The sequence below is a fragment of the Pagrus major genome, chromosome 5 (genome assembly GCF_040436345.1).
Source record: "Pagrus major chromosome 5, Pma_NU_1.0".
Classification (NCBI taxonomy): domain Eukaryota; kingdom Metazoa; phylum Chordata; class Actinopteri; order Spariformes; family Sparidae; genus Pagrus; species Pagrus major.
In genome coordinates this window covers 4,751,496-4,778,239 of record NC_133219.1, presented here as the reverse complement: position 1 = coordinate 4,778,239, position 26,744 = coordinate 4,751,496, and the positions used below count along the sequence as shown (strand labels likewise).

Genomic DNA, 26,744 nt, shown 5'->3' with positions numbered 1-26,744 from the left:
TAGGGCTGGACCCGCTTTTGTGGTCCAACCGAAAATATACTCAAATGGAAAGGAAAGAAAGAAAAAGATGAAAAAAAAGCTTCTTTCCTTTGGCAGTTAGGATGGTATCCTGTTCCGTCTTGTTTCACAGCCATTAACCATCAAGCAAAACACATAATCAATGCAAACAGACTACACAGGCAAGTCCTGTCTGACATTATTTGTGATGTAACTTTTATAGGGCCTAGGATTCAGTATTGTTGGTGGGCAGGACTCGGCACGAGGTCAGATGGGGATTTTTGTCAAAACCATTTTCCCTCATGGAGCTGCAGCAGCCGATGGAAGACTGAAAGAGGGTAACCATTCCTTTTCATTCTGTTTTACTGAGTAAAGGAAAGTAAAATGTCTAGTATAAGAGAAACAGTCATCTTCAGTATATTGACACTTTTGCTGAACACCCATCTCAGTCTAAATGTATGCTTCCCTGTGTAGGAGATGAGATTCTGGAAGTGAACGGAGAGTCCCTTCAAGGACTCACACACCAACAGGCCATCCAGACCTTCAAGGTGGACTACTGTTCACAATATGTCCTGTCTAACAGTGTTATTAAAAACTGTTAAATCTTACACGGAAAGCTGGAGAAAATAGGCTGTAGCATACAGAATGTCAAACTTAAAATGATTGAGATGAAATGCGCTTTGACATATTTCAAAATGTGTTTGACTAGTTTGTGTCTATTAATGCTCAAAGTGCTGCATGCCCACAAGTGAACTGACTTGATCACATATTTTGTTAAAGAAACCAAGCACTTTTTTAGTTGTTTTAGGAAAAATCATTCTAAGCTCAACAAGTAAAAGCTGAAACTATTTTCAACTCTACTTCCTTAACATTGAAACTGTTAACACTGATTTATATTTTTCCAACAGCAACTGAAAAAAGGTGTTGTGACACTGACGATTCGAACTCGTCTGCGCAGTCCCAGCCTGACACCTTGTCCAACCCCCACCCTGCTCAGCCGCTCCAACTCACCCAACTCTAATACCAGTGGGGGCACACCTGTCCCCTCAGGGTATGAAGAGGCTGATAGCCGCCGGGGCCCTGGGCCTGGTCCAAAAGACTGCATCATTATGGAGGTCACGCTTAACAAAGGTTAGCTGACTTCATGATTTGACTGTTTGGAGATGTCCTCAGGTGTCTCTTCCTGGCACCAAGGAAAAAGGAAATTTGAGGTGCACTCTTCATTAAAAGTATTAAAACAAGCAGCAAGAAACATAATTGCAATTTTACAGGAATTTTATTTAACATACACAGGTCAAGCCAACAAATGGTATAACAAGGTTCCAGGATGCAAACAGCTAACATTGATCACAGACATGTGTGATCAGCTGTGAAAAAGGTGCACAACTCTGCACAAAATATATTGACACCCAAATATTCCAGAAATGTGACACCATGCATTAATCTCCTGCTACAACATCCTTCTCTCAAAGGCTTTCCATCAAATGTTAGAAGCTGGCTGAAGGAATTTCTAAGGGTCCCAAAGCAAGAAACACAGACTCGTACCAAATATATATGGCGTATATATCCTCGTACTTTGGTATATACAGTATTTGGTATATAGTATATGCTTAAATCTAAGTAGGCTGCATCGTAGTCAACTGGATTTGTTTCAGTGTCTTGAAGACGTTTCTGGACTTGTTTCAGTTTCTTGAACACGTCTCACCTCTCATCCAAGAGGCTTCTTCAGTTCTAACTAATCGGAGGATACTCCCACACAGAGTTTAAAAGCCGGCAAACTCCCCTCCAGTTAGTTAGAACTGAAGAAGCCTCTTGGATGAGAGGTGAGACGTGTTCAAGAAACTGAAACAAGTCCAGTTGCCTACAATACAGCACTTAGATTTACCATGACCCTGATGACTGAGAACCTTCATCAACATTATATGATTAACTGTTTTCTGTGGCTGTAATAACACTCCCTCCTGAATTACATATTTGTCTGTCATACTTTAGAAGAGGTTCATGTACTACTTTGCAGTGATGGCTAACTTACTTTTTGAGAACACTGCTTTTCTGATGCATGTTGACTTTTTCAGAGCCTGGTGTTGGTTTGGGGATCGGAGTTTGCTTTCTGACCCTGGAGAACTCTGCTCCTGGCATCTACATCCATAGTCTGGCATTGGGATCTGTGGCAAAGATGGATGGCAGGCTAAGGTAAAAATTTCAGGCTCATCTTTGACTTGGACACTGATCGATGTGCTGAAGTTAATATGTAATATGCAGCATACAGAAGTATGAGCTCATTGATTGAAATGTGTGTTAATCAATCATTTATGAGTCAAATCATGTTAACATATGAGCGTATATGTGTGCATTTATGTTGGGGTATGTACAAAGAGAGGTCTTTTGACAGTGCTGTGCTGACACCTGTGCTTCTCTGTGAAGTCGAGGAGATCAGATACTAGAGGTGGATTCAGTCAGTCTTCGTCATGCTGCTCTCAGTGAGGCCTATGCCATCCTCAGTGAATGTGGCCCTGGACCAGTCAGTCTCATTATAAGCAGGCACCCTAATCCCAAGGTAAGAAGATGTCTGTCGTTATTTATATTGACTAAAAGATATTCAAAATCTATCTGGTACTGTATAAGAGCCGAATAATCTGTCAAACAACCTGAACTCTTGCAGGTTGAATTCAAAAGCTCACCAGGAAGTGTCCCTAAAGGTACATGCAGCATGTCAAAGAAATCCATAGTCTTGTTGGTTTACTGAAAAATAAATAAATAAATGCATAAATAAAAAAATAATACATTCCCCAGTTCTTTCAGACTGCGTAATAGTTGAGATGGTGGGTTTGTCATGATGAGAGGTTATTGACCAAGTCTATTGTGGTCATACCACACACAAGCTCACTAGGGGTGTCACGATTCTCCAAATCCTCGATTCTATTACATTTTCGATTCTAAGGTCACGGTTCGGTTCGGTTCGATTCGATTCTCGATTTTTACATTTATTTTTTTTAAAGCACAGGTTGCTATGCCATTTTTAGACTAGACTTTTATGCAATATAATATCTGACCTTTGTTCGCATTGTACTACATTGTCAAATTTAAAACATTTATTAACAACATAATGTAACAATAACTTATATCTTCAGTCAACTGGAAAGTTAAACAAAATAACCTGCCATCTAGTTTCTCTTTTGTAACTACAGTCTTCTTCACAGAAGACATTCAAGTTCACAACATAACAAACAAAAAAATAAAACAGCCATGTTTTCCATATCATCCATAGTCTTCTCTGAACAATTAAGTGTCTTAACAAACTATTTCCGAACAGTGGAACACAAGGTGCTTAAGGTGTGAGTGGGCGAGCGAGAGTGAGGGAGTGTGCGTACGTGCGGACAGTGAATGAATGGGGGAGGAAGGAGAAGTGAAAGGAGTAGCAGTAGTAGCGACAGCAATAAAGTGAACAATATAGGCTGCAGTTTGGCTGTGAATAAAGGCGACGGCTCCTCAAGACACAGCAAAGCTCCCTGGTATTATTTCCCGACCAGCTTAACATGTGAAAGGGGGTTCACCCCAAAGGTAAACATAAACTTCGGCCCTGGAGGAAATCATCTCCCCTGCGCTTCCCGACCACGATCCGGGAGCCGAACAGGAATGGTGTAACACCATGCTATCGTTTGACTGGCTGTAGCTAATAGCTACTGGCTTAGCTAGTAGCTAAGTTAGAGGAGGTTGACTCGCAGCACTTCAACACGTGTGTGTTTTCCCCTTGGCAAGCCGACCGGACGTGACATGGGGGCGTGGCAGTATCAGCGATTCTATTTTTTAATTCGAAGTTTGAGATTGTGAATTAATTTCGATCGATTTCGATTTAAAATCGAAATCGTGACACCCTTAAAGCTCACATAAGCATTATTTCTATAATCTGCCTCAACATGTTGTCTGACCACGTCAATGGTACCTGTTTACCTGTTCATGATGTTCACACTGGAGGATGGGATGAAAAGCTTGCTTGTCATATCCTCCTCCTGGTGGCACCCGACTGCCTCCCTAATCTCTCTCCAAACCTAACAAGTCACACAGATAGGATAACGCTGCAGACTTGACCTCTCACTCACTTTTTCACATCAAAAGTCACAGAAGTGGTTATGTGAAAATTAGTTTTATATATATGTGTAATGTTTGTACTCATACAACCTCAATTCAGAAAGTTTGTATGCTGTGTAAGACTTAAATAAAGAACAGAGTGAAAGCATTTGAAAACAAACTGTTGACTGACAGCAGTGTTCTGAAGTGTTAGTAACATCCTTTTATACATTCATGTGTTTGAAAAAGAAGTGAACCTCCCCCCACCGTTGCTTGTGAATGACTGAGCCTTTCCAGGATGCCCCGTTCATACCCAATCATGATGCTATCATCTGTTACCATTAAACCTGTTAACTCTGTTTTTTGTGCATTCTGCCAATAGATTGCGTTGTTCAGTCAATTTCAAGTCAGTTCATGGACTGAACAGCCTAATAAATATGGGGAAGATGAAATGACAATGAATTATACAGTGACACAGTCTGTAATTGGTTTACAATCCAATTACATTCTTATTGTCCTTGCTCATGGTAAACTGCTTTTCAGTCTTATTTCTATTCCTACCTGTTTACTGTCGTTCTACCTGCTCAGTATCTAAAAGTCTCAGTCTTTTAGTTTCAAAAAAGTCTTTTATTATATTTGTGTATGGTTCCAGTGTGGCCATGGTGTCGATTCATTGACTTACAATCACTGCGTGATTCTGGTTATTCAGGCTTTCTTTCACACTGAACTGTTGGTGGGTGGATTTGCTGCACGCTTATCAAGTGCAACACACGAAGAAGTCAATAACTTCTGGGTCAAACAAATCAGACAAACTAAATATCAAAATCAAGTTCAGCCCCTGACCCGTTTTTCATTTCCCTTTTTTTTGATCTGAGCATAAAATCAAAGTATGAAAAAACAAAAGTGATTTTGTTTTTTGGTATCCGATTCATAAACAAATAACAAATAAACAAATAATTTTTTCATTGTCCGATTTTGGTTTCCCAATTTAATATATATAAAAAAAAGAACGAATGATTCATGGATTTTATACTCTAAGTACCTTTTATTATTTTGATTTTTTTTTTAAAAATATTTCTATTTGATATTTTCATATGATGCCTTCACTACTAATTTTTAATACTTAATTTGTTATTGCATTTCGAATATAGAAAGTCCCACATGAACAAAAGAAAAAAAGCCTCCTGTGACATATTTAGTAGTTCATTCTCATATCTTGTCTTTGACATGTAAACATCATCTATTTCTCCCATTACTCTTTTAGCCATCCATCTTGTGTTTATGGTTCTCTCTGTTCGTAATAGCCTTTTTACAAGCTAATATCTACCTTGTCTTATCAGAATATTCCCTTTTAAAATGACCACAGTACTATACCTATAGTCATATCATTGCCCAGAATTTTGATAATAGCCGTATGAATATTTCCCCAAAACTGTATATGGTCTCAAACATGGTTGAGCTACAGACATATTTTCTTTTATTTTTAGCTGTAATAAGGAATTTAATTACATTTTTGCAACAGTGTTCTCTCCAATTATTTGAGGATGTTGTAGAATGTTGTCCAAATATGCAACCATTAATTTCCCAATTCAGCTTTACATACAATATAATGTTGAACGCCTTCATTACTGTTGTGTTTATTTCTAGTAGTTGATGTGGTAGTGAGGAAACTACATCATTGTCTTCTCTCAGGTGTCAGAACAGGAGATGGATCACATCATTGCTCGATCCACCCTCAAGGACAAAATGAGCAAAACCAGAGGTGATTACATTTACATTTAACCTTCCTAACGTTAGCTTTAACATTAGCAATTTGTCCATGTCACAAAGTGAGCACTATAGATCAACCAAGTATTAATGGAACGTCAACAGCAATGTGCAAATACCCAAATAGTTTTCTAATCTGCGTATCTGATCTCCTCTGGGTTTAACTGCCATGGTTGTGATCTGCAGGTCCATCCTGTAAGAGCCCCTACCCAACAATGAAGGACAGACCAGGAGATGGCTCCCCTGCTCTCAGCTGGACCATGAAGAGATTCCTTGAGCCTGCCAGTAGAGTAAGAATTCATTTAATATTCATGTGTTATTGCTTCACTCTTCTTATGAGCATCAAGCTCATGTAAGGTTATATTCCATACCATGAATATATAATCAATAAACCTCCGCCACAGGGCGATCTTAGAGAATACAGGTGGACAGGCTTTGCACATCACAGGCAACTAAGATCATGTTAGGGATCACAGTCAGTGTTGATAACTTTGAGGATGTTTTGAAATCAGACCCAGATATGAAAAATATTAGTTCAGAACCTTCTCTTTAAAGGGTCTCGTTCCAACAGAGACAGATTAATGCACAGTATGACCCAGTCCCCTTCTCCTCCATCAACTTGGTTACCAAACCCACATATATATATATATATATATATATATATATATATATATATATATATATATATATATATATATATATATATATATATATATTCACATATATGTATGTGTGTATATATATATATATATATATATATATATATATATATATATTCACATATATGTATGTGTATATATATATATATATATATATATATATATATATATATATATATATATATATATATATATATATATATATATATATATATATTCACATATATATATATATATATATATATATATTCACATATATATATATATATATATTCACGTCATTATGTTCAACATAATCATGGCTCTCCCGCATCTCTTAAATTCTGGGCGATGGAAAAACTTACACCGTCCCCTAAAGGGGGCGATATTAGAGTCTAAATCAAGGGAGGCTGTGTTTGTCAATTATCATCTCCCTAGTATTGTGGTTCTTTAATCTTTAATTGTAGTTTTTTGTTTATGCTTTATTACTGAGTACCACCTACACATCTAGTTCCTTGGCTCCTCCTTATTTTTCTAGCCTAAACTCGACAATCTGTGTATCTTATCTGAAGAAGTGAACCTGTGTATCTTTTCTAATAATAATTGACTGCTCCCTCCTCCTTTTTTCAGCCTTTGCTGGATTAGGTCCTAACACATCTCAGCAGCGTAGTCTTTATCTCTACTTCATTACAAACTACTTAACCAGCTACTCATTGTAGAGATTCTTCAGCCTAGTGCTCTCAGTTGTTTGTCTTCTCCCTTTCACACATACACCGTCTCACGCCAGCCCTTTTGGGCCTGCACCCTCTGCCTTTCATTGTGTCTGTTTTAGAACCTGGTTGAATTAAAACCATAACTACATTTGAGTAGTAATGCCTTTGTTAGTTTTTACTTGAATATTGACAATTTTAATTATTAATGAAAACAACAAAAATCATGATTGCTCATTTATGAGACTGATTTCATTAATTGGCATCATTTTCCCATCTTTAAGAGTGGTGATCTAAGAAACTTTAATTAAGAAACTAAAATCTATTATTTCTAGTCCTTCCAGAAAAATGTGGAGTTTTTTTGTGATTGTTGTGGGCAAAAATCCTTGATCATGCGGCACGTTTTCTTAAAAAATGTGATGGAATATGCGGGATATTTGTGCAATTTTATGCGATGAAATTGCGGGAATTTGCAAAAATTACGGGAACTTGCAAAAACTGCGGTTTGATGAATAAGAAAAAAAAAGTGATTCCCCCAACACTCTGTTACTAGGCTCACTAGGCTACTACCTTAATGTAAAGAGTCATTTCTAAAGACTTACTATGATAAGCAAGCATACTACATCACAGAAAGTTCTGGGAATAATTAAGTTCTCATCTTGTTTTATTTCAGACCTTAATAAACACATGGCTCAAACTTACCAAACGTTGATGAGTCAAACAAGTTCCATAGCTTTACAAAAAGAATACGCTACAACTTCTGTAAAAATGAATAAATTAAACAATAAAATAAAATGTGTGCTTCCTGTTTTACAGAGGTAGCTATACAAAACAGACATCTTCTGTTAAAATAAGTGCTTCCAATGCACAAAGTGCAATCTCTTACTGTAGCATAAATTTACATACTACTAATATACTTACAACTGTAAGGTTTTTGAAACTAGTATGATTTAACCAACTGGTAACAAACACACTCACACACACACACACACACACACACACACACACACACACACACAAAGTCCAGTGTAACCTACAGCAAACTGCAGTATAATACTGAATCATTTAGCTACAGTAAGCCTTTCGCAGAACAGTAGTGTTTCTGCAAAATAAACATAATTCTTTCATGGCAAAATCATCTTGCATGCGAAATTACACTACTACTGGCTATCTAACCCTAACGTTAACTTACATCCACACACAACATACTTGGAAATCTCATTCACACCCACACACGCCTCTCTTTGTTTCATTCCGTTTTCAATTTGACTATTTTACAAGCTTTAATCTTGATTCTTTCAGCCTTCAGACTTCCGCCTGTGGTCCAACACGCAGTTGCACGGAGTGCAAAATAATTTGCCTCCACTGTCATGTAACACACCGGGAAAATGCTTTGCTCGGTCTTTTGCACTTATTTTTGTTGGCAAATGAGACTGATTTGCGGACTTCATCATATCTTCTTCGCGGGGTTTGCAGCTTTCCGATGACGTCACTTCGTAACGTTCCCAAGGCAACAGGAGGAAAATGGCTGCTCTTGTGTGAAGTAAACGCAACATTTTTCAACTTTCTGCGAAGATATATGTGACTTTTTTGCAACGAAAATGCGGGGATTATGAAATCATGCAAGCCCCGCATATTTAGCGCATTTTGCGCGGAAATCGGCGATTTATGCGGCCAAAGTGCGACGTCTTTGAAAAAATGCGGCCCCTGCATAAATGTGCGGACTTTGGCTGATTATGCGTTGAATTATGCGATCGCATAATCGTGTTTTTCTGGAGGGACTGTATTTCATCTCTTTTTTGATTATTCCTGAAAAATTGAACTATACCCCAGTTGCACACACAATGGCAACAGTCAAACGTGCATAAAGAACCCTTCATGTTCTGACTGTGTCATGTCAGTGTTATGTGCACCCCTTCAAATAAAGTGCTGCCAAATTTACCGTTGCATAGCATGTGGTGGAGAACCTTCAAAAATGTGTAGTTGTGGTTTTTATCTTCCTTTCAGTTGATTTGGTCTTCTTCCATTTTCACATTTCTCCAGCAGGGTTCTTTGAGCTCAGAGACAGAATTATCACAGTTCTTCACCCCGGACGTTTCTAGTCACTCTTTCCTGTCTGAATCCATGCTGATGGGCTCAAACAGTGATGAGACACTCCACCAGCAGGGCTGCAGTACCTCCATGGAAGACAACGCATCACAGCCACATGGTAAAGTTTTACCCATTTAAATACCATAAAACATCGAAATGGTTCCCTATGCAGGAATTAAACCTAGCTCTATAGTAAAGTGTCTTTGAAGCCAGATTAACAGAAAATTGTCATTGTTGGATATGAATTTGGTCAGTCTGGAATGAACTCATTAGAGATCCTGAAAGAAGTTACTACAGGACAAATGATGACCAAAGATTGTATTTTGTCAACCTTTTAATTGTTGTTTCCTATTCAAATAAGCCACATTACCTGCATTTTAATCTCTAACAGAAGCGGAGAGTGGCCCCGTGTGCAATGCATCACAAGACCAGGTTGCTGTCCATCTTAATCACCATGTAGAGGCAGTGTGCCAGCCCGTTGCTGTCTCTAGTCCCACCACCGTGCGCAGCCCGCTTCTCCGTCAGCGACGGATGATGCGTTTTGATGAAGAGCTTAGTGATGATGACTCTGACCACGCTGGAAACACTGGGCTCTTCCACAAGCCAACAAAATCTGACTCCGTTATTTCCAAAACTGATTCAGCAGTTGTAATTGCAACACCATCCTTAGATGTAGATGGAGACAGTGAAGATGGTGGGGATTTGCAAAGGTGTGGAAGCAATGATATAGTAACACCACTCAATGATAGTTTGTCACAATGTGAAGAAGGTAGTACAAGTAAATCTGAGTCACTTGGTTCTGAGTCACCAATCACACCTATCCACTGCCCCTTTGACCACAAAGTGGGGGTGAGATCTGGGTTGAATAATTTGACCATCAGTAGTGCAAACTATACAAATCAAGATGATGGACAGTTTGAGTCAAAGCGCTCCCCCAAGCTCGAGCATAAAGCAGTGACACGGGTCAAAAGTATGATGAGCATTGAAGCACCAAACCTGCTGCAGCAGCAAAAGTCCAAAATTGATGAACCGTCTGCAGGCTCGGCCTCACCACAGCTCCCATCTGATGCCACACAATGTGGGAGAAACCCCAAGACTGCTGGAGGGTTGGTACCCCATCAGCACTGTAAGAAGGGAGATGCCAGTGAGCCTGTGGGTGACTGTACCATCCATGCTGTAACCCTGTGGAGAAGTGAGGATGAGTCATTTGGGCTTGACCTGGAGATTATGTCATCCCCTCTGAAAGTTGTCATCACTGGATTAAAGCCAGGAGGTGCAGCAGAAAGGGTATGTCTGCTGGGTTTCAGCCTCATTTCAGTCCAACATAAGTGAATGGATACTTCAGACCTTATCAAACCTGTCAGTGTGAATCAGTTAAAGCAACATTATGTAGAAATTGCCATCCTCACAATTCACCCTATTACAAGATGCTGTACCATCAACATGATGTTGAAGCTGGCATTTCAAGGTAAAAAATGATACATAATGTTGCTTTAAGGAATTTAAAATCGTTTGACATTGAGTGGTATCTGTGGCTCGAGCACTGTTGATTCTTCTGCACACTGAAAAGCAAAATTTAATCTCTTTTGTTTAGTCACACCTCCAGGAATCTACAAGCAAGCTGTGTCCTGGAGATGAGATTGTAAAAATTGGAGAAAAACTGGTGTGCTCCTCACGCTACCAGGAAATCTGGGAGCTCATGCTCAACCTTCCTATGACACTGTCTTTGGAAGTTAAGAGACCATTTTCAGGTAAGGCTTTGGATTTAGCATCAAGTTACTCATTTTATGTTTTAAGTAGACTGTTATGTAGTCCTACTTGTGATTATTGTTAAGACATTCATTATAATGAGTCCTGATGCAGAAACTACGCAGTAAAAACTGTTTTGTCTGACGTAAGATTTCCTGCTATGTAATACGATGTTGTCCGGAAATGCAGCAGCACATACAAATACACAATTAAAGGAAAATGACAGTGTATTTCTCAGCTGTATTTCCCATAAATGTGACTATTATAACTAGAGAGCTTTGAGAAAACGTGAATGATTTCAAGCGCTTGTCTCTGAGTCACAGCAAAAAGTAACACAGGAAGTAGCAGCCTGGAATAACCATCCTGGCTAATGACATACAAATCTACGGCAGGGGCAACTTGTTAGTCAGCTAACATTGTAATGTTAGATCATGGTAGGTCAAGGAAAATATATTGCCGTTTGGAAGTGTCGATTGCTAATGTGTCACACATATTGCAGTCTGTCTCATAAAATAGCATTTTACATGTTGAAGTTGCTTTTTCTTTCCCTTTGGAAAACTGACACATGTAGATTTTCAGCAGGTCACTCTCTCTGCAGTTTGCACAGGAGAGCAGTGTCTCATTGTCTTATGAGAAGTTCCTGTTGAATTTCTACCTCCCTTTTCTTTCCTTTTTCAATTGATCCGGCTCCTTGTCCGTGACTGATTTGAATAATTACGATCGAGTAAAATGATTTTTCCTTCGTAGTTGTAATTTAGTTATTTTAACTGTAATGAAATTGTCTTTGGCCAGAGACATGTAGTTAGGTTATTTGGCAACTCTATATTACCTAAAAGTAAACACACTGTTCTATCTATAAGCAGAGCAGATGGTCACAACGTCTCATAGCAAACAGGTGTTTTTGGAGCATTCCACAACTTTCCGAGTCTTTTGTTGCCCCTGTCCCAACTTGTTTGAAACATTTTGATGCTATCATATTCAGAATAAGCATATTTACGTGTAATTTATTATTTAAAGGAACTTGGGGCAGGATTTGTGAAAAAGTAAACATGCATTTTAAGTTTTTTAATGCTAATGGGTGATGAAGCGTTCAAAACCAAAAAGAATGAGCCCACCCACGTATCTCTCCATTGCCTTGAACAGGCTGTGTGCTGCATAATGTACTGCAATTCGGTGTCCGAATTTCCCGCGCAGTCCTGCAGACGTGACGTAAGATGACGCTGAATGCGCGTCCTCAACGGCTTTCGACTTGGATACGTGAAGAAGACAAGCGTGGTGGACCCAAACTAGTGTTTGGGTAGTAATGGATTCTGCTACAGCCAGCAAACGACCCACCACCACACAAAGTCCACTAAAAAGTCACACTAAGAAGAAAACAAAGGTTTTATCAGCGGCATGTCGTGAGTCGAAACGAAATTACAACCAAAGCCGGGCTGGCACCCGAATACACATCGGATACGCGTTTGACTCATGGGGGCAGCTCCAACTTGAATTGGGACTGAAAACAGATGCTGACATGGCTCATTTCCTAGTAACCAGGTAAGAAAACATTACAGGTCATGTTTAGAGCTTGATTTGAAAATCATATGAGATCACAGAGGACTCGGAGTCACCTAACGTACAAAGTAGCGTTAGCTGCAAACATGTAACTAAGTCCAGCGCTGTGTAACACTGAATAGTTACAGACTGCACATTTTCCACGGTCCTTTAGTCTGAAACCGAAGAGTTAGAAATATGTCCCTTCATATATGGGACCGAAAGCCCAACCTGTTATCCGGGAGGATAACAGGTTGGCAGCTGGCTGTAGCCACAGGCTAACGGTTTGTTTGTGTCTGTGTAGCAACATTAGCCGCTAACACACAGCAATCCCGTATCAGAGACGATATTTCTGTCCCCCAATATGCCGTCTTTGCTTTCGCCTGTGCCTTTCAGACTGCATCAACCGTAACGGTAAATCGCAGCGCTTGTGTGTCGCTACACACAGCGAGCCGGCTTCCGGCTGCTTCGTGTGTGTAGGGGATAAGGCATCAGCTGCACTGCTGTGAAGAGTTCATGCACGCTCCCGCACCGGCTTGTCTGATGGCTGCAGTTACCCTAACGGCCGCAACAGCCGTCGTGTCACTATTGAGTCTTATTTCTTGATCCTGCCCCAAGTCCCTTTAAGGAGGTTATGTTTTCACCCATGTTGGTTGGTTGGTTGGTTGGTTGGTTGGTTAACAGATTTCCACTTAAATTGGATGGAGGATGGGTCTTGGCCCAGAATAGTCCCCATTAATTTTTTGTGTGGATCTGGATAAAGGAACAGATCTTGGAATTTTTTTCTCACTTTCTTTATCAGTGCAAGAAAAGCTGTTTTCTTTTTGTTTTGTTTTTTTTACATTTGCGTTAATTTCTCTGTGAGTAATACATGGATCGTGTCTGCCTGGCTGATATCTGTGAGTGAGTACAAAAGGGGACTGTTTTGCCTGGGTGGAGGTATGCAATCTACCAAGTGCCATTCTAGTCTTTGTACTGGTTTTAACTGTATATACAGTATGTCAAAAAGGATTATCAATTATTTATTTATGTTTTACACAGCATCTCAACTTTTTAGGAATTGGGGCTGTACATTTCTATCATTATGCTTTTTTTAACTTGTGTTTACCAGCCAGTAGTTGCAGATTGCTACTCAGTACCCCTTTAAATAGACCACCATGTCTTTCCCTTTTACGCCGACCTAAGATGTAGGGTCCACCCTCCCTCACTGTCCCCAAAGCAACTTGCAAGCATCTGGCTTCCTATCCATGGTGACTATCTCGCAGTTTATTTTACCTTTAGTTAACCAATACTAGATATACCTTGTAGCTTAACTCCCTGCATGCTTTGTTTGTCTCAATTTAGTAATTGATAATTATATAGTACAGTAGTGTAAATTTAATATAGACATAGACACAGACATGCTGTGGATCGCTGTTTCTTGGTCACCAAAAGAGAAGAGTTCCCATGTCATTGTTTTGGGATCTTCAAATGGGGTTTCTCCTGAATTTCAACATCTACTAGTTACTACTTGCTAGTGGAGGGTTGCATTTAATTTAATTGGAATCCAATTACAAATGGATATGGTAAAATATTAATTATTAATATTATATTAATATTTTATTTTTGTTTGTCTTCCCCACCTTAAACTATAATACAAGAGACAGCAATAAAAGATCTACTCCGCTGGCATCTTGGACCACAGCAATGTCTATAGTCAAGCCTTGTAATGTAGCATCTGTATAAAAACAAAACCTACCTCAAGTCTAGATTTTGCTTAGACACCATTTCCACGTCAAAGTAAGGTTTTCTAAATAACCACTTGGTTCGAAGTCTGTTTTATAATTGAGGGTCCTGGTCTTCCTGCTCGAAAGGTGTCAAATTTTGCAAAAAACAATTTCCTCAATTTTCTCAAAATCCTTTTTTCAATATCTCATTACAAACCACTGGGTCGATAATTCCAAAGTTCTAGTTTCATGTCAAAAGATTAACCCAGCCTTTGTGTGTTTCTCTTATTCAGTCCTGACTAAACTGTCCACTTTTCATTTCTGGTCCCAGCTGTAGATCGACTCTCCAGTTTGACAGTTTCCACCAGACTGAACCCAGCCAGATCAGCTCAGGCAACGTCTGAGGAAGGACAAACACTAAATGCAAAATCAGGAATTTCCACACACACAACCCAAACAGACCACGACTTTCAAATACCCATCACCAATATAGATGACATCTTATCAGAAGGAAACTTCTACGATGATAAAAACACACACACTAGATCCTCCTATAAAACATCCTGTAATGAACCCATAACCTGCTGTTCAAGCCAAAATACTTTAACCGTGTCTGAGAAGGCAAGTATTCACGTCATAACACAGTCAAGTCCCCTTGACTGTTCTGGCTTGGATGCAGGAAATGAAAGCAATGCCATCCTCGCTGTGGAAACAACACATGTAAACCAACTAAAGGAAAACAGCTCTGCTTCTGTCAATGGATCAAGTCTGGACAGCCCTGATGTTGGTTCTAAATGTATGTACCCCTTAGGAGATGAAAGTGATTCAAGCAGTGACTCCATCACTGACAGCAGTGTAATGGTCAGTAAGATGGCTGGCGGTGGTAGTCTCCCTGAGCCGTCCTCGGATGATGAGGAACTGGAGTTCTGTTACTGTGATGCTCAGCAACCTGATGCTGGCGGACACTCTCAGTTAGACCAATCATCAAATGGGTCTTCACATTTTCAACATGCCAGCAGCCAAAATACAAACCTGGATCAGACCTTTGATGTGTTACAGGTCTTCTCTGATGTCTCACTGACAAACATAGTAAACTCTGTTACAACTACCCAATGCTCAGGACTTTCTCACTCATTAGGGGTCTTCTCTGCAGAACAACTGTGCCAGTCTTCCAACTGTAAAATACCCGTTTCCCCTGCGGAGAATCAAATTGATAGTGTCATTGAATCACGTGACAAAGTTAAAGAATGTGTGGCATCCAATCCTGGAAGTCTAAGCATTTACAGTAGCCCTTCCCCACCAGGTACCAACAGTGTCACTCAGGGTTCTACTGCAAATTTGAATGCAGATGCCTCGCTGACCCTCAATTTATTGAAGCATTTGAATACACAAACACTTAATTCATCATCAGTTGAATCAAAGAACTCAGGTTTGAGTTTTGGCAGATCAGATAAAAGAGAGTCAGCATCTCTCAAAGAAAAAGTCTTGGAGTGCAGTAATCATTTAAGTTCCCATTCTACCTCCTTGTTTAAGAAGACCTCTGGCCTTAAACTTCTTGATGATTCAGACGGTGTGCCATGTAATAATTTTAAACTTCAGCTTGCAACTCAAAACAGACCAAACATTAGTGCTCCCAAACTGAAGGGCCTAAGTATTAAGAGCAAGAACAAACCACAGGAGGATCCTCTTCAAACACCTACCGAGAGTGGGAGTACCGTTCCTTCATACATCAATGCTTCCATGAGCCAGTCAACTAAATTACCAACAATGGTAAGCATATCACACTTTTTAGAGAACCAGCCTAGTGTGAACAGCTGTCTTGCCTTGCCCAAAGTAAGTGACAGAAAGCAAGTCACATCTGAGCCTGGACCTTCAGGTGGCACATTAAAAACTGCTCAACTGGCCAAAGAGAAGGACATCACTTTAGGCTCCAAAGCAACAGCCAAGTCACAGGGCCAATCACACCCACCTGCCACTGAGAGAACTTTTATAGAAGTTCGACTGTCTTGTTTATCTGCATCATCGTCACCAGTTTTAGCACTTAATAAAACAGTTAATTCAAAAGCCTCTAAACCTACGCAAAGAGGCACAGATACAAGATTAGCACCAATGCCTTTTCCTGCCAGCTCCACAGTAGAAAAAACAAATGGCATGTTCAGTAACGCAGTAGGTAGTTCACTGTGTTCTACTCAAGCAACTCATTCAACCACAAGTTCTGACTCGAAACCTCGTACTACTGTGGACACAAGTGAGGCGCTACAGTCCAGCACATCCAGAGTGTACATAAAGACAATGGAAAGGCGAAGCTTCGCCACAGACACTGCCTTGTCTGCAAACTACCATGCCTTCTCTGTCCAGCATAAGATAAAGTCATTTGAAAACTTGGCTAACTTTGACAAGCCTGTAACTAAAAACAGTGACGTTCAGTCCTATGCTCTGGCATACAGAGCCTCACTTAACCAGAGGATTGCTGGTTATATGAGCTTGGTTAATTCTATTGACTGCCAGGCACAGCAAAAGAGTTTTAGTTCCTTTACAGAGACTCTAATTCCTACCACACCTTGCCCATCTCCTCTTGGTAAATCTCCGTCAAGCATTGCGCTGATGAACCTTGAGCTTCCACATTCAAGCTGTAACACAACTCCCCTGACTGAGGACAATCCTGAGGCTAAAACTGATGGGATTACACAACAGACCTCACAGGTATTGTGGAGGAAACACAGCAAACTTTCCCGCAACAAGTTGCGGCATCTCAGGGCTCTAAGTATGCCTGAGTTGGAAAAACTATACAGAGAGGACTTTACCAGAGGACATGGTGCAGCTGCAGACAAAACCGAGCCTGACATCCATCCCACTAGACTTCAGAAGGCTTCAATCACAGAGACCGTTCCATCATCTGCAACACCAACAAAAGTGGATGTGAACAGAGTCAGCAAAGGCAACCTTGGATCCACTGAAGAGACTCCTCAAGGAACCCCAGAGACCCATGGACAACAGCCTGGCTGGTCCATCAGGTGGGTAGTTCAATTAAAACTTGCTCATTTTTATTTCTTTATATTCGCAGCACATCGAAGCAGCTATGTGTAGAAATTGAAAGTATCCAATCTCAGCACCCCCAGTGGTCATATCATGGCACTGTGGCAGCCTGCAATGAAGTTGCACCTCTTGGGTGGCAGAAAATCTGAGAATTAACTCATATGTTTATAATCTTGTGGTTTTACTAAACAAAGTCATATTAAGAGAATATTGTAATGTTTTGAGAACAAAGGCATAATATAGTGATAATGAAGGTGATTAAAACTCATCTACATTTATCCATTTGTCAGAAACTTTTGTCCAAAGTGACTTACAAATAAGGTACACGTAAAGCTACAGTAGTCCTGTCCGTTCCAAACTGTAGTTAGGCAGGCCAATATCCTCTGATGGCGAAAATATGAAGGATGATGAAGCCTAATCCTTTATTGAGGTGGCTCATGGCCATTGCTCCTCTGCTAAAGCAACTCCCAACATGTAGTGTTGCAAATTCTAATTTTCTTGGATTATCAAGCACACAAGTAAAATACAAGACATCACACAGACCATCAGTTAGATGTAAAGCAACCCTCATAGAAAAATCTATTAAATTATATTAAATTAATGGTACCTTGAAAAATCCTATAGCTTCATTCCAAATACTTTTTAAGTTATGAATTTTGGTTTGGCCCTCAGAACTAAATTTGATAATTTTTGTGATATTTTTGGTTTAAATTTCCTGACCATCCAAGAACCACTAAGGCGAAGTGTTCATTTAAATAGTTGTTGCAGAATGGTTACAATAATCAAATGAATAACTAAGTGAGCCATGTCAAAGACAAATTGCCATTGCTTAGCGATGGACCATCAACTTTTTTCTGATTCTATTAACGCTTTAGTCAAGTATAACTTCAAATAACTATCTTTGAACACATATTTGCACTTTTTAATTTTATTGTGTTTCCTTTTGTTAGAATCATGTTTGATTTCAAAGGTAAGTCTTGTTTGAAATAGTGATCACGGGAAAAAATTACAGGAAATATCTAATTTGGCTTTTTTTTGTCTGCAGTTTAAAAGAGCTGACTACTTCTCCGGTGAGTCAGTGTAAACTGCAAACACTGCTGTCCTCCCTGACCTTTAAATCATACACGTTGGCCCTGCTTCAGGAGGCCAAGGCTCTCTCAGAGGTAATGCTATACTGCTGATATGAACATCAACCAGCCACATGTGAAGTGAATAACATTGATCTCTTGTTACAATGCAATGTTCTTCTGGGAAACCTTGGGTCCTGGCATTCATGTGGATGCGACTTGACATGTACCACCTACCCTAACCCTGCTGCAACTGCAAAAACTGCTGTGGAATGACCCAAGGCATGTAACAAAGAGCTCCAAGTGTCCACCTTGTAAGCTACAGGACTTCCAAGCTCTCCCACCATCACCCTGGTACCAGACACCACAGGACACCCCCAGAGGTCCTGTGTCCATGCCTCAACAGGTCAGAGTGCAGACTGATTCATGGCAGGGCCTTCATGGATCAGACTTGTCTGAGACATCCCACAGATGATAGATCTGATGGTGATCAGGGGAATTTGAAGGCCAGGTCGACGCCCTGAGGTCCTGCAAGTGTTGTAGGACGAATTGTCACCCCAATGTCCTGCTGGGGCCGACTACTGGCATCAGGAAGTGCTGTTGCATGAGGGGTGTGCTGTCTGCAGTGGTGTTTGGATGGGTGGTGCATGTCAAGTGCCATCCACATGAATGCTAGGATCCAAGGTTTCCCAGAGGAACATTGCATTATAACAAGATGATGTTATTGAATGTTATCCACTTCACCTGTTAGTCCTATGAATATTTTGGCTGATCGGTGTACATTTGTAAGACCTATTTCACATGTAATTTAATATCTAACACATTCTGTAGAGTTTCTGTATGAATTTTTCATTGATTGTCTGCAGGTTGATGGTAATACTCACCTTGTTGTCCTGAGTAAAGAAGAAGGCTCAGGACTTGGTTTTAGTATAGCTGGTGGAGTCGACCTTGAGCAAAAGTCAATAACTGTAAGTATATAGAGACTGTTCAGATGCAGTGCTGGACATCTTTCCGAGCTGAATAATGATGTGCATTATATTTTTTTGATACAACCATTGTGGGGTATACATACTGTAGCAGCTTTAACTTGCAACTTACCGTATAAAAGCCTCCTTAGAAAATGCTGTACATTAGATCAATTACATTTTCATAATAGATATTTTGACATGTTAATTTCTGCTGTTTCTACTGGTTGCTGTAACTGTCTTTAAAGCAGTTTCTGGTAACATTTGTTAAATGTCAATGCGATTTGGCCTTAAATATACATTTTGTTTGAACAACTCCTCTTATGCCTGATGACTCCTGTAAGTTTTGTTGGAGCACTCAAATCATAGACTGGATTTTGAGCTAAAATAAAGCAGGCCTTGCCCACTGAATATGTTTAAACAGGATGTCTGTTACTCCCAAGATCCATAGCGTCAGTACATAATAGTTACATCACAAAATGTACTTATAATCTAACTTAAACACACATTAATTTGCTGTAATCATAGACATGTACTGACTGGAACCACCTGGTAGATGCTAATAAGGTAGCTAATAAACACAGGACCTCTATGGAACATTTGAGCTGTTTCAGTCAATGGAAAATAGAGAACAGTGTGTAGAGAAAGGGAAAGAAATCTCAATGCCAGTTAATGCAGATAAGAAAAACTGGTTATATGTTTCTAGTTATGGGATCTCAGACAGCTGCCACAATCACATCTTTATTGTGGGATTGCGACAGTTTGTTAATCTAGTGTAAATCATTATTATTGTGGGATTGCTGCAGCAAAGCAGTAATCCCACAATGGTCACGTAGATTCATAAATATATAATATATAAATCATAAACTATATGTGCTTAACTCATCATACTGAAAAAAAACTTGTGCCCGTTTTTTGACATCACTTACCGTTTGACCATAATGGGTTATCAAATGTTTGGGGGCATGGCCTGTTGCACATGACAGGCTGTAACCCCTAAATGCTTAATCTGACTAGGAACAAATCTGGAATATTGTACATATAGCCATACTGCACCGGTCTTTAAAATTTTGTACAATTCAACCCCCAGGGGCCACTGCAGTAACACCATAACATGACATTCCTTCAGTTCTGTTGCCTTTTAAAAAGATAAAACTTGGCACACAAGTTCTCCATGGGCACATGTGCAACATACTAAAGTTGGTGCCAACAGCGCCACCTTGTGGCCATTGATAAAATGCCAAGGTATCTCTTGAATGCATTATTCAATTTGCACAAATTTTGGGTTGTACCATCATCAAAACTGCTGTCAAATGTGATGTCTTTCACCCTTAGGTGGCATTAGAGTCGAGTCAAATTTAACTGGCTATGGTAGCAAAGCTGTATGAGCGCAGTTTTTTGTGACAAATTAAAACCACTTAAAGACATGGATCATTATACACATCACGCACTGCGATTGACGGTAGCAGATGCAGCAAACCCACGCATTTCTTTTCAGAAAATGCAAAATTTTCTTGCTCGTAGTTTCCTGCCAGTTTGGGAGCCAACCCTGTTAATATCGTACTAATCACTGTGTGCTATATGAAAATGTATGAAAATATTAACTGATATCTGTGATTTTCTCTGACGCTGCACAGTATATGCTTTTGTTATGTTCAACACTTGTAGCAAAAGCATAGAAACAGTTTAATAAGTCTTGAAGCGCAAATAAAGAAGTGCTTGATCTGGTGAAAGCAGAAACATCTGTAAAGCAGGCCACATTCATTCATTAAATCCCTGCAGCAATCTGAAGGCAGCAGGAGACATATGTTCATCAGAGTGCCACACATAGTGACACTAAGCACAGCTGTCCACTGTGTTTGCCTTGATTAAATATAATGCGAGTGACACTAGGCTGCTACAGAATAACCACACACACCTTTATACACATTGTACTGGTCTGTTATAACTTGGTATTCAAAATTAAAATTCCCTAAAAATTCTGCAGCTCATGTTTATCTTTTGATTTTATGTAACCATTCACAACAGCAGGATTATGACTGAAATTGCAGCAGATAGATGCAATCATATAAGTTTCTCTGACAAAATTTGTAACTGTATGTAATTTACTGTTAAAAAACCCTCATCATCCTCCAGTGACCATTGAACAAAGCAAACAGTATGAGTACTGACACCTCGCCAGAAGTAAATTGCCTTTTACATTAATATCCTAACAGCTTCATTATGCCCTGACAGGATATTTAAAGAAAGAGAATTTTGGCACCTGGTGTGCAAGAGGAAGAAGAAAGAGAGAGTTATTTGGTTAAAATTTTAAGACAGCAAAGACTACTGTTTGTTCATTCACAGTCTTCATAATTGATGGATTTAAAACATATTTTGCTGTTGAATCTTGACCTTCATGAGGGGGAGGAATGTTCATCCCCTCTTCTCACAGTCCGCTCGTCCATTTTCATCAGTTCATTAAACCTCCTCTGCTCAGGTAGCATCGCAAGTGGGGGAAATGTTTTTTATAGACTGCTCTGATATAAGAACTCTTTCACAGTGTTTTCTAGTTTATTAACCTAATTTTGTGCATAAGAGATAATGATTGAGATACTAAATTTATTACAGTAATGTCTGAAAATGTGTACATCTCCCCCTCTTTTGCTGCTGTGGTCTTTCATTAATCTGACAGCATTCACTGTAGAATTCTGCTGTGTTGAAAAGTTTTGATTTAAAACTGATGCTATAATGCTACAGGAGATCCACCTCCTTGATAAAACAATATATTTAGAATTAAATATCAATGATGAATGACTGACATAAATATCAAGGTGAAAACAGAATGTGGAGACAAGACTGGCCATTTTTTAATAGTTCTTGCCAGTGGGTTAATGGTGTCACTTGTACCTTTGTGTCCAGGTTCATCGAGTCTTCACCAAAGGTGCAGCTAGCCATGAAGGCACAATCCAGAAAGGTGACCGAATTGTATCCATAAATGGCACAAATCTGGAGGGTAAAACCCATGGAGAGGCTGTGTCTTGCCTCCATCAAGCTAGGCTGTCCAGTCAAGCCTTAGTAGTCATTTGGAGAGACAAGGACAGTGAACTAAGTGTCTCTGGCAGACAGGACTTGGCTAGTCAGCCAAAGATGATGTTTTCTGTCAGGAAGAAGTCTGCCGTCGCAGGTAAGGCCTAGGCTTACGTCTGTGACAATATAGACAAACCTGCTTGTCTGCATGAGGGTGAAGTACTTACAGTACAGAGCTTCCTCAGTTTCCATGTTTAACCTCATTAACCTTTACCTTCGTTAACATGAACCTGTTAAGTAACTCCGCTTTTATACTTCTCACCAATTAAACTCATTTCAAAAACTCTGATCTACTTGTCCTGTTAGTCCACCAGTCCATCTCCTGTAGATCATTTCACTTTTGCAAGCATTACATAGAGAGCCCATTACAATCAGTCCTTCCTGTTGCAATGTTAGCTGTCATCCGCTGGCAGCGAGTTAACTTGGCTCCAATGGAAAGCAGTTGCAACTTCTCATAAAAACTATGTTAATATTTCACTTATGTATTTCTGGTTGTTTCTCAGGAGTGGATGTGGCTCCGGACGGGGCTTTAACAGTGGAGCTTCAAAAATCCTCTGCTGGCCTGGGCTTCAGTCTGGAGGGGGGAAAGTCCTCAAGCCACGGATACAGGCCTCTCATTGTCAAACACATCTTTAAAGGTGACCCTTTTTTGTCCCTCAGGTCACCTTATCAGGTTCTAAATTAACATTAAACTATTCTGTGTCCTGACAGGCCTACTTAAAGTGGACTGCAGCATACCTGTGGTCCTCCTATGATTTAAAATGCCAAGTTCGTCTGTATAAACTTGCCATTTGATAGTATTGACTTTTCAAAGGTAGTAATGGTAAAGTGATGAAATGAAAATAGGCCGTAATCGTAAAAATGGCAATGTATATATTGAAACTAAGGCCAGAGAGTAACCCCCCTAGAATATTAGCTGCTGGCTTGACTTGTGTGGCAAGATTACCTAGATTTCATTACATTATTTCTCCCTTAGGGTTATTTTCGCTCATCCATGTTATGAAACTGGTCAGAGAGCTGGTTAGTGGTCTTAGCCTGTGTAAGTCATCGGGCTTAAGGGAAACATGTAACTGGATGTCATCCACAGATACTGATACTGATAACAATGTTGTAGTCTATGGTATCAAAAACCGGACTAAGACAAAGCAGAGCAAGGATGGACACATTTTGCTGAATGTCATCTTTCCTGTCATTGCTCTAAGCTGTCCTATCAATAAATCCATTAAAAACGTTAAAAAAAATGTGATTGGCGGGTGAAACTGTCAATCTACCTGCCACATTGGCGGGTAGCCAATAAGACAACACAACACTGAGCAAGTGTTGTGTTGTTGACCAATCAGGTAGCCTATGTGTGTTGTTGTGTGTTGTTAAGCAAGCCCCGGCTTGCCATTTTCTTGGATTTTAAAACCAAAATGTATATATGTGTATATATATATGTATGTATATATGTATATATATGTATGTATATATGTGTATATATATACGTATGTATATATGTGTATATATATACGTATGTATATATGTGTATATATATACATATGTATATATGTGTATATATATACGTATGTATATACGTATGTATATATGTGTATATATGTATATATATGTATGTATGTGTATATATGTATACATATATATATATATGTGTATATATGTATATATATGTATGTATGTGTATATATGTATATATATGTATGTATGTGTATATATGTATACATATATATGTATGTGTATATGTGTATACATATATATATGTATGTGTATATATATGTATGTATGTGTATATATATATGTATGTATGTGTATATATGTATATATATGTATGTGTGTATATATATGTGTGTGTGTATATATATATATGTATATATATGTGTGTGTGTGTGTGTGTGTATGTATATGTATTGGAATAAATACATACACACACACACGCGCACACACACACTTATTTATGTATTTATTCAAATTAGATTTTGTTCCACATGCATATTTTTCCTTTATACATTCGTAAGTCTACATACTTTTATACATATCTGTAAGAACACTGTTTGAGGGAGCCTGAGATCTTCTTCACTGTAACTGTTGTGCATATGACAGGTTGAACAGACTTTGCTCCATTTCCACTTGTTCCCCGCAGTCTTGCTTGTTTGTCTGCTTGGTTGGGGCAAGCACTCCCATAGTATCAATAACAAGCTGATAAGGAATTTTGTGAATCAGAGAATGTGTCTTTAAATAAGACTGAATTGCTGTATTCCCCTACAACAGGAGGTGCTGCAGAAATGTCTGGGCTTATTGAAGTTGGTGATGAGGTCCTGTCTATCAACGGATGTTCTCTGGAGGGCCTCATGCACCATGATGCCTGCAAAATCATCAAATCTACCAACAACGGGCCCAACCACCTCCTAATCCGCAAGCCCAGTACATGACTGAAATGAACAAAGACATAGAAACTTCCTGAGAAGGGCCGGTGTGAAACAGCCCTCTGAAACAGGGTATGGACAAGCAGTAAAAAAGAAGACAAGAATTTTCCAACAAAACTTTCTGACAGACTTCTTTTAAGATTTTGTGTTTTACCTTGTTAAATGTGTTTGTATTTATAAATAGGTCAAACTAGGTGGACCACTTACTATTGATATCTTCAACCATGAATTATGATTCAGGTGAGAAGTGCAGTTTGTTTACAATAGATTTATTTTGAAATAACACTTAATAAAACATTGTGGTTGTCAGCTTTTTTAAAAAATAAAGTTAGTATGTAAAAAAATATATGGCTGATTGTAATTATAGCATTCATGCTAACTTGTGAGACAACAACTGATAATGACCACAAATGGGAAAAAAGTAGCTGAAGACAGTTCAGGCTCAACATCTGTTCACTGTGAGCTTTGGAAAGTGAACTGTCCTGCAGAAACTTCAGTCTTCACCAGCATTTCAAAACTTTTACTCTATCTCTGTCTACATAAGTGTTACAACATATCACGATTTTGGAATTGTGAGGTTTTTCTAATTCATCAGTGCATTAATTCAATGTTAACTGAAGTTTACATTAAAACTCTTCTTCGCTCTACGAAGTTGCCGTTACTGGTACAGGGCCCAAATAGAGTCTGCCGTGGGTCTCTAGTCTGTGTGATAATATTTCTAATACTTAAAAAGATCTAAGTAGTCTCTCTCAGCTTTGTGAAACACATTTTGGATCAGGGCTGGTATATATCAAGTAACTCAGAGTGAAAGTTTGGTCGTTACTGCATAAAAATTTTAAGAATGACATAAGTCTTAATTTATATTTTTCTCACAATGATCTGTCCTTTTTCTTTTGAGATTTGTATTTTTGACATGACCATTTCATTTGAGTAGTTCTGTGTTCTTCACATTTTACATTTGTACTCATTTTTGTTTGTTTTATATATTTTGTTTACATAAGCTCAGTATCTATTGTTGTACAAAATGCAATAATACAATACTGGAGCGTTTTATTGAGTGAAAATATTTGCAGCAATTGCACAAATTGCCCAGCAAAATGGTGTGAAAAATGGGATAATTGTATTAATAAAATAATACAATGGTCTGAATTAAAATGGCTCTTGAATGAGTAACGTTCAGCTGAGCTGGAGAGGATTCAGTTTGGTTTCTTCACTTTGTTTTCCCATGAGTATGTCTCTTACTCATGATCGCAATATGTGAACCTGTATACATACATACATACATACATACATACGTACAGCTTTAGAATTTAGTATCACGACACTGATCCTTATTACATACAGGCCTTCACTGTAAATTGATTTGAAGTATTTAACAAAAAGTATACAAAAGTATTGTAACAAAAACTGTTATTGGGATGGAAACAAAAGAGTCCTTGCTCTGAATGAAAATAGATTTCAAAGATTTGAGTTATGTCAACCTATCCTTTAACCATGCAATTTCACCTGGTTAAATAATACCTATGCAAGATTTATACAGAATGTATGAAATCAGTGAACACAGAGATTCAAGATGTCAGCAGACTCCAGCTGTCTTGAACTGTTACTGAGTGCTGTCCACACCATTGCTGTCTCTTCCAGTTAACAAGCACTTCATCTTACTGTCAAAATGAACTCTTTGGCTGTAAACAGACTGTCTAACTTTTTTTTTTCTATAATACAATGGACTCCCATTGGAGCAGTTCAATAGACAGAGTTGTGTGAAATCATGACCGGTCAAAGGAAGATCTGCAAATGAATCCGCATGTGAAGCCTCTCTCCATTCAAGATAATCCCACACCAAGTAGTGCCGGAGGCTTTTTAAGTAGGGCAGTATTTTACACATTACACAGAAACCGCTGAATGGATTTCCACAAAACTTGAATGCA

The 26,744-nt window shown here is 39.0% G+C and overlaps 1 protein-coding gene across 2 annotated transcripts in view; it reads left to right on the top strand.

Annotated features, from left to right (window-relative positions):
- Nucleotides 1–26,000, top strand: part of pdzd2 (PDZ domain containing 2) — a 105,195-nt gene extending 79,195 nt beyond the window's left edge. Inside the window, exons 11-26 of one of the 2 annotated variants that reach the window (XM_073465315.1) lie at nt 221–335; nt 472–545; nt 906–1,128; nt 2,073–2,190; nt 2,422–2,554; nt 5,758–5,827; nt 6,019–6,122; nt 9,227–9,389; nt 9,663–10,558; nt 10,866–11,022; nt 14,594–17,276; nt 18,344–18,461; nt 19,232–19,333; nt 22,232–22,496; nt 22,903–23,037; nt 24,662–26,000. In XM_073465315.1, the coding sequence (XP_073321416.1) occupies nt 221–335; nt 472–545; nt 906–1,128; nt 2,073–2,190; nt 2,422–2,554; nt 5,758–5,827; nt 6,019–6,122; nt 9,227–9,389; nt 9,663–10,558; nt 10,866–11,022; nt 14,594–17,276; nt 18,344–18,461; nt 19,232–19,333; nt 22,232–22,496; nt 22,903–23,037; nt 24,662–24,822 (5,517 nt within the window). In that variant the 3' untranslated portion in view covers nt 24,823–26,000. Of the gene's footprint in view, nt 1–220; nt 336–471; nt 546–905; nt 1,129–2,072; nt 2,191–2,421; nt 2,555–5,757; nt 5,828–6,018; nt 6,123–9,223; nt 9,390–9,662; nt 10,559–10,865; nt 11,023–14,593; nt 17,277–18,343; nt 18,462–19,231; nt 19,334–22,231; nt 22,497–22,902; nt 23,038–24,661 lie in introns of both variants that reach the window. The other variant, XM_073465314.1, reaches the window with a different exon arrangement.
- The last annotated feature ends 744 nt before the right edge of the window (nt 26,001–26,744 follow it).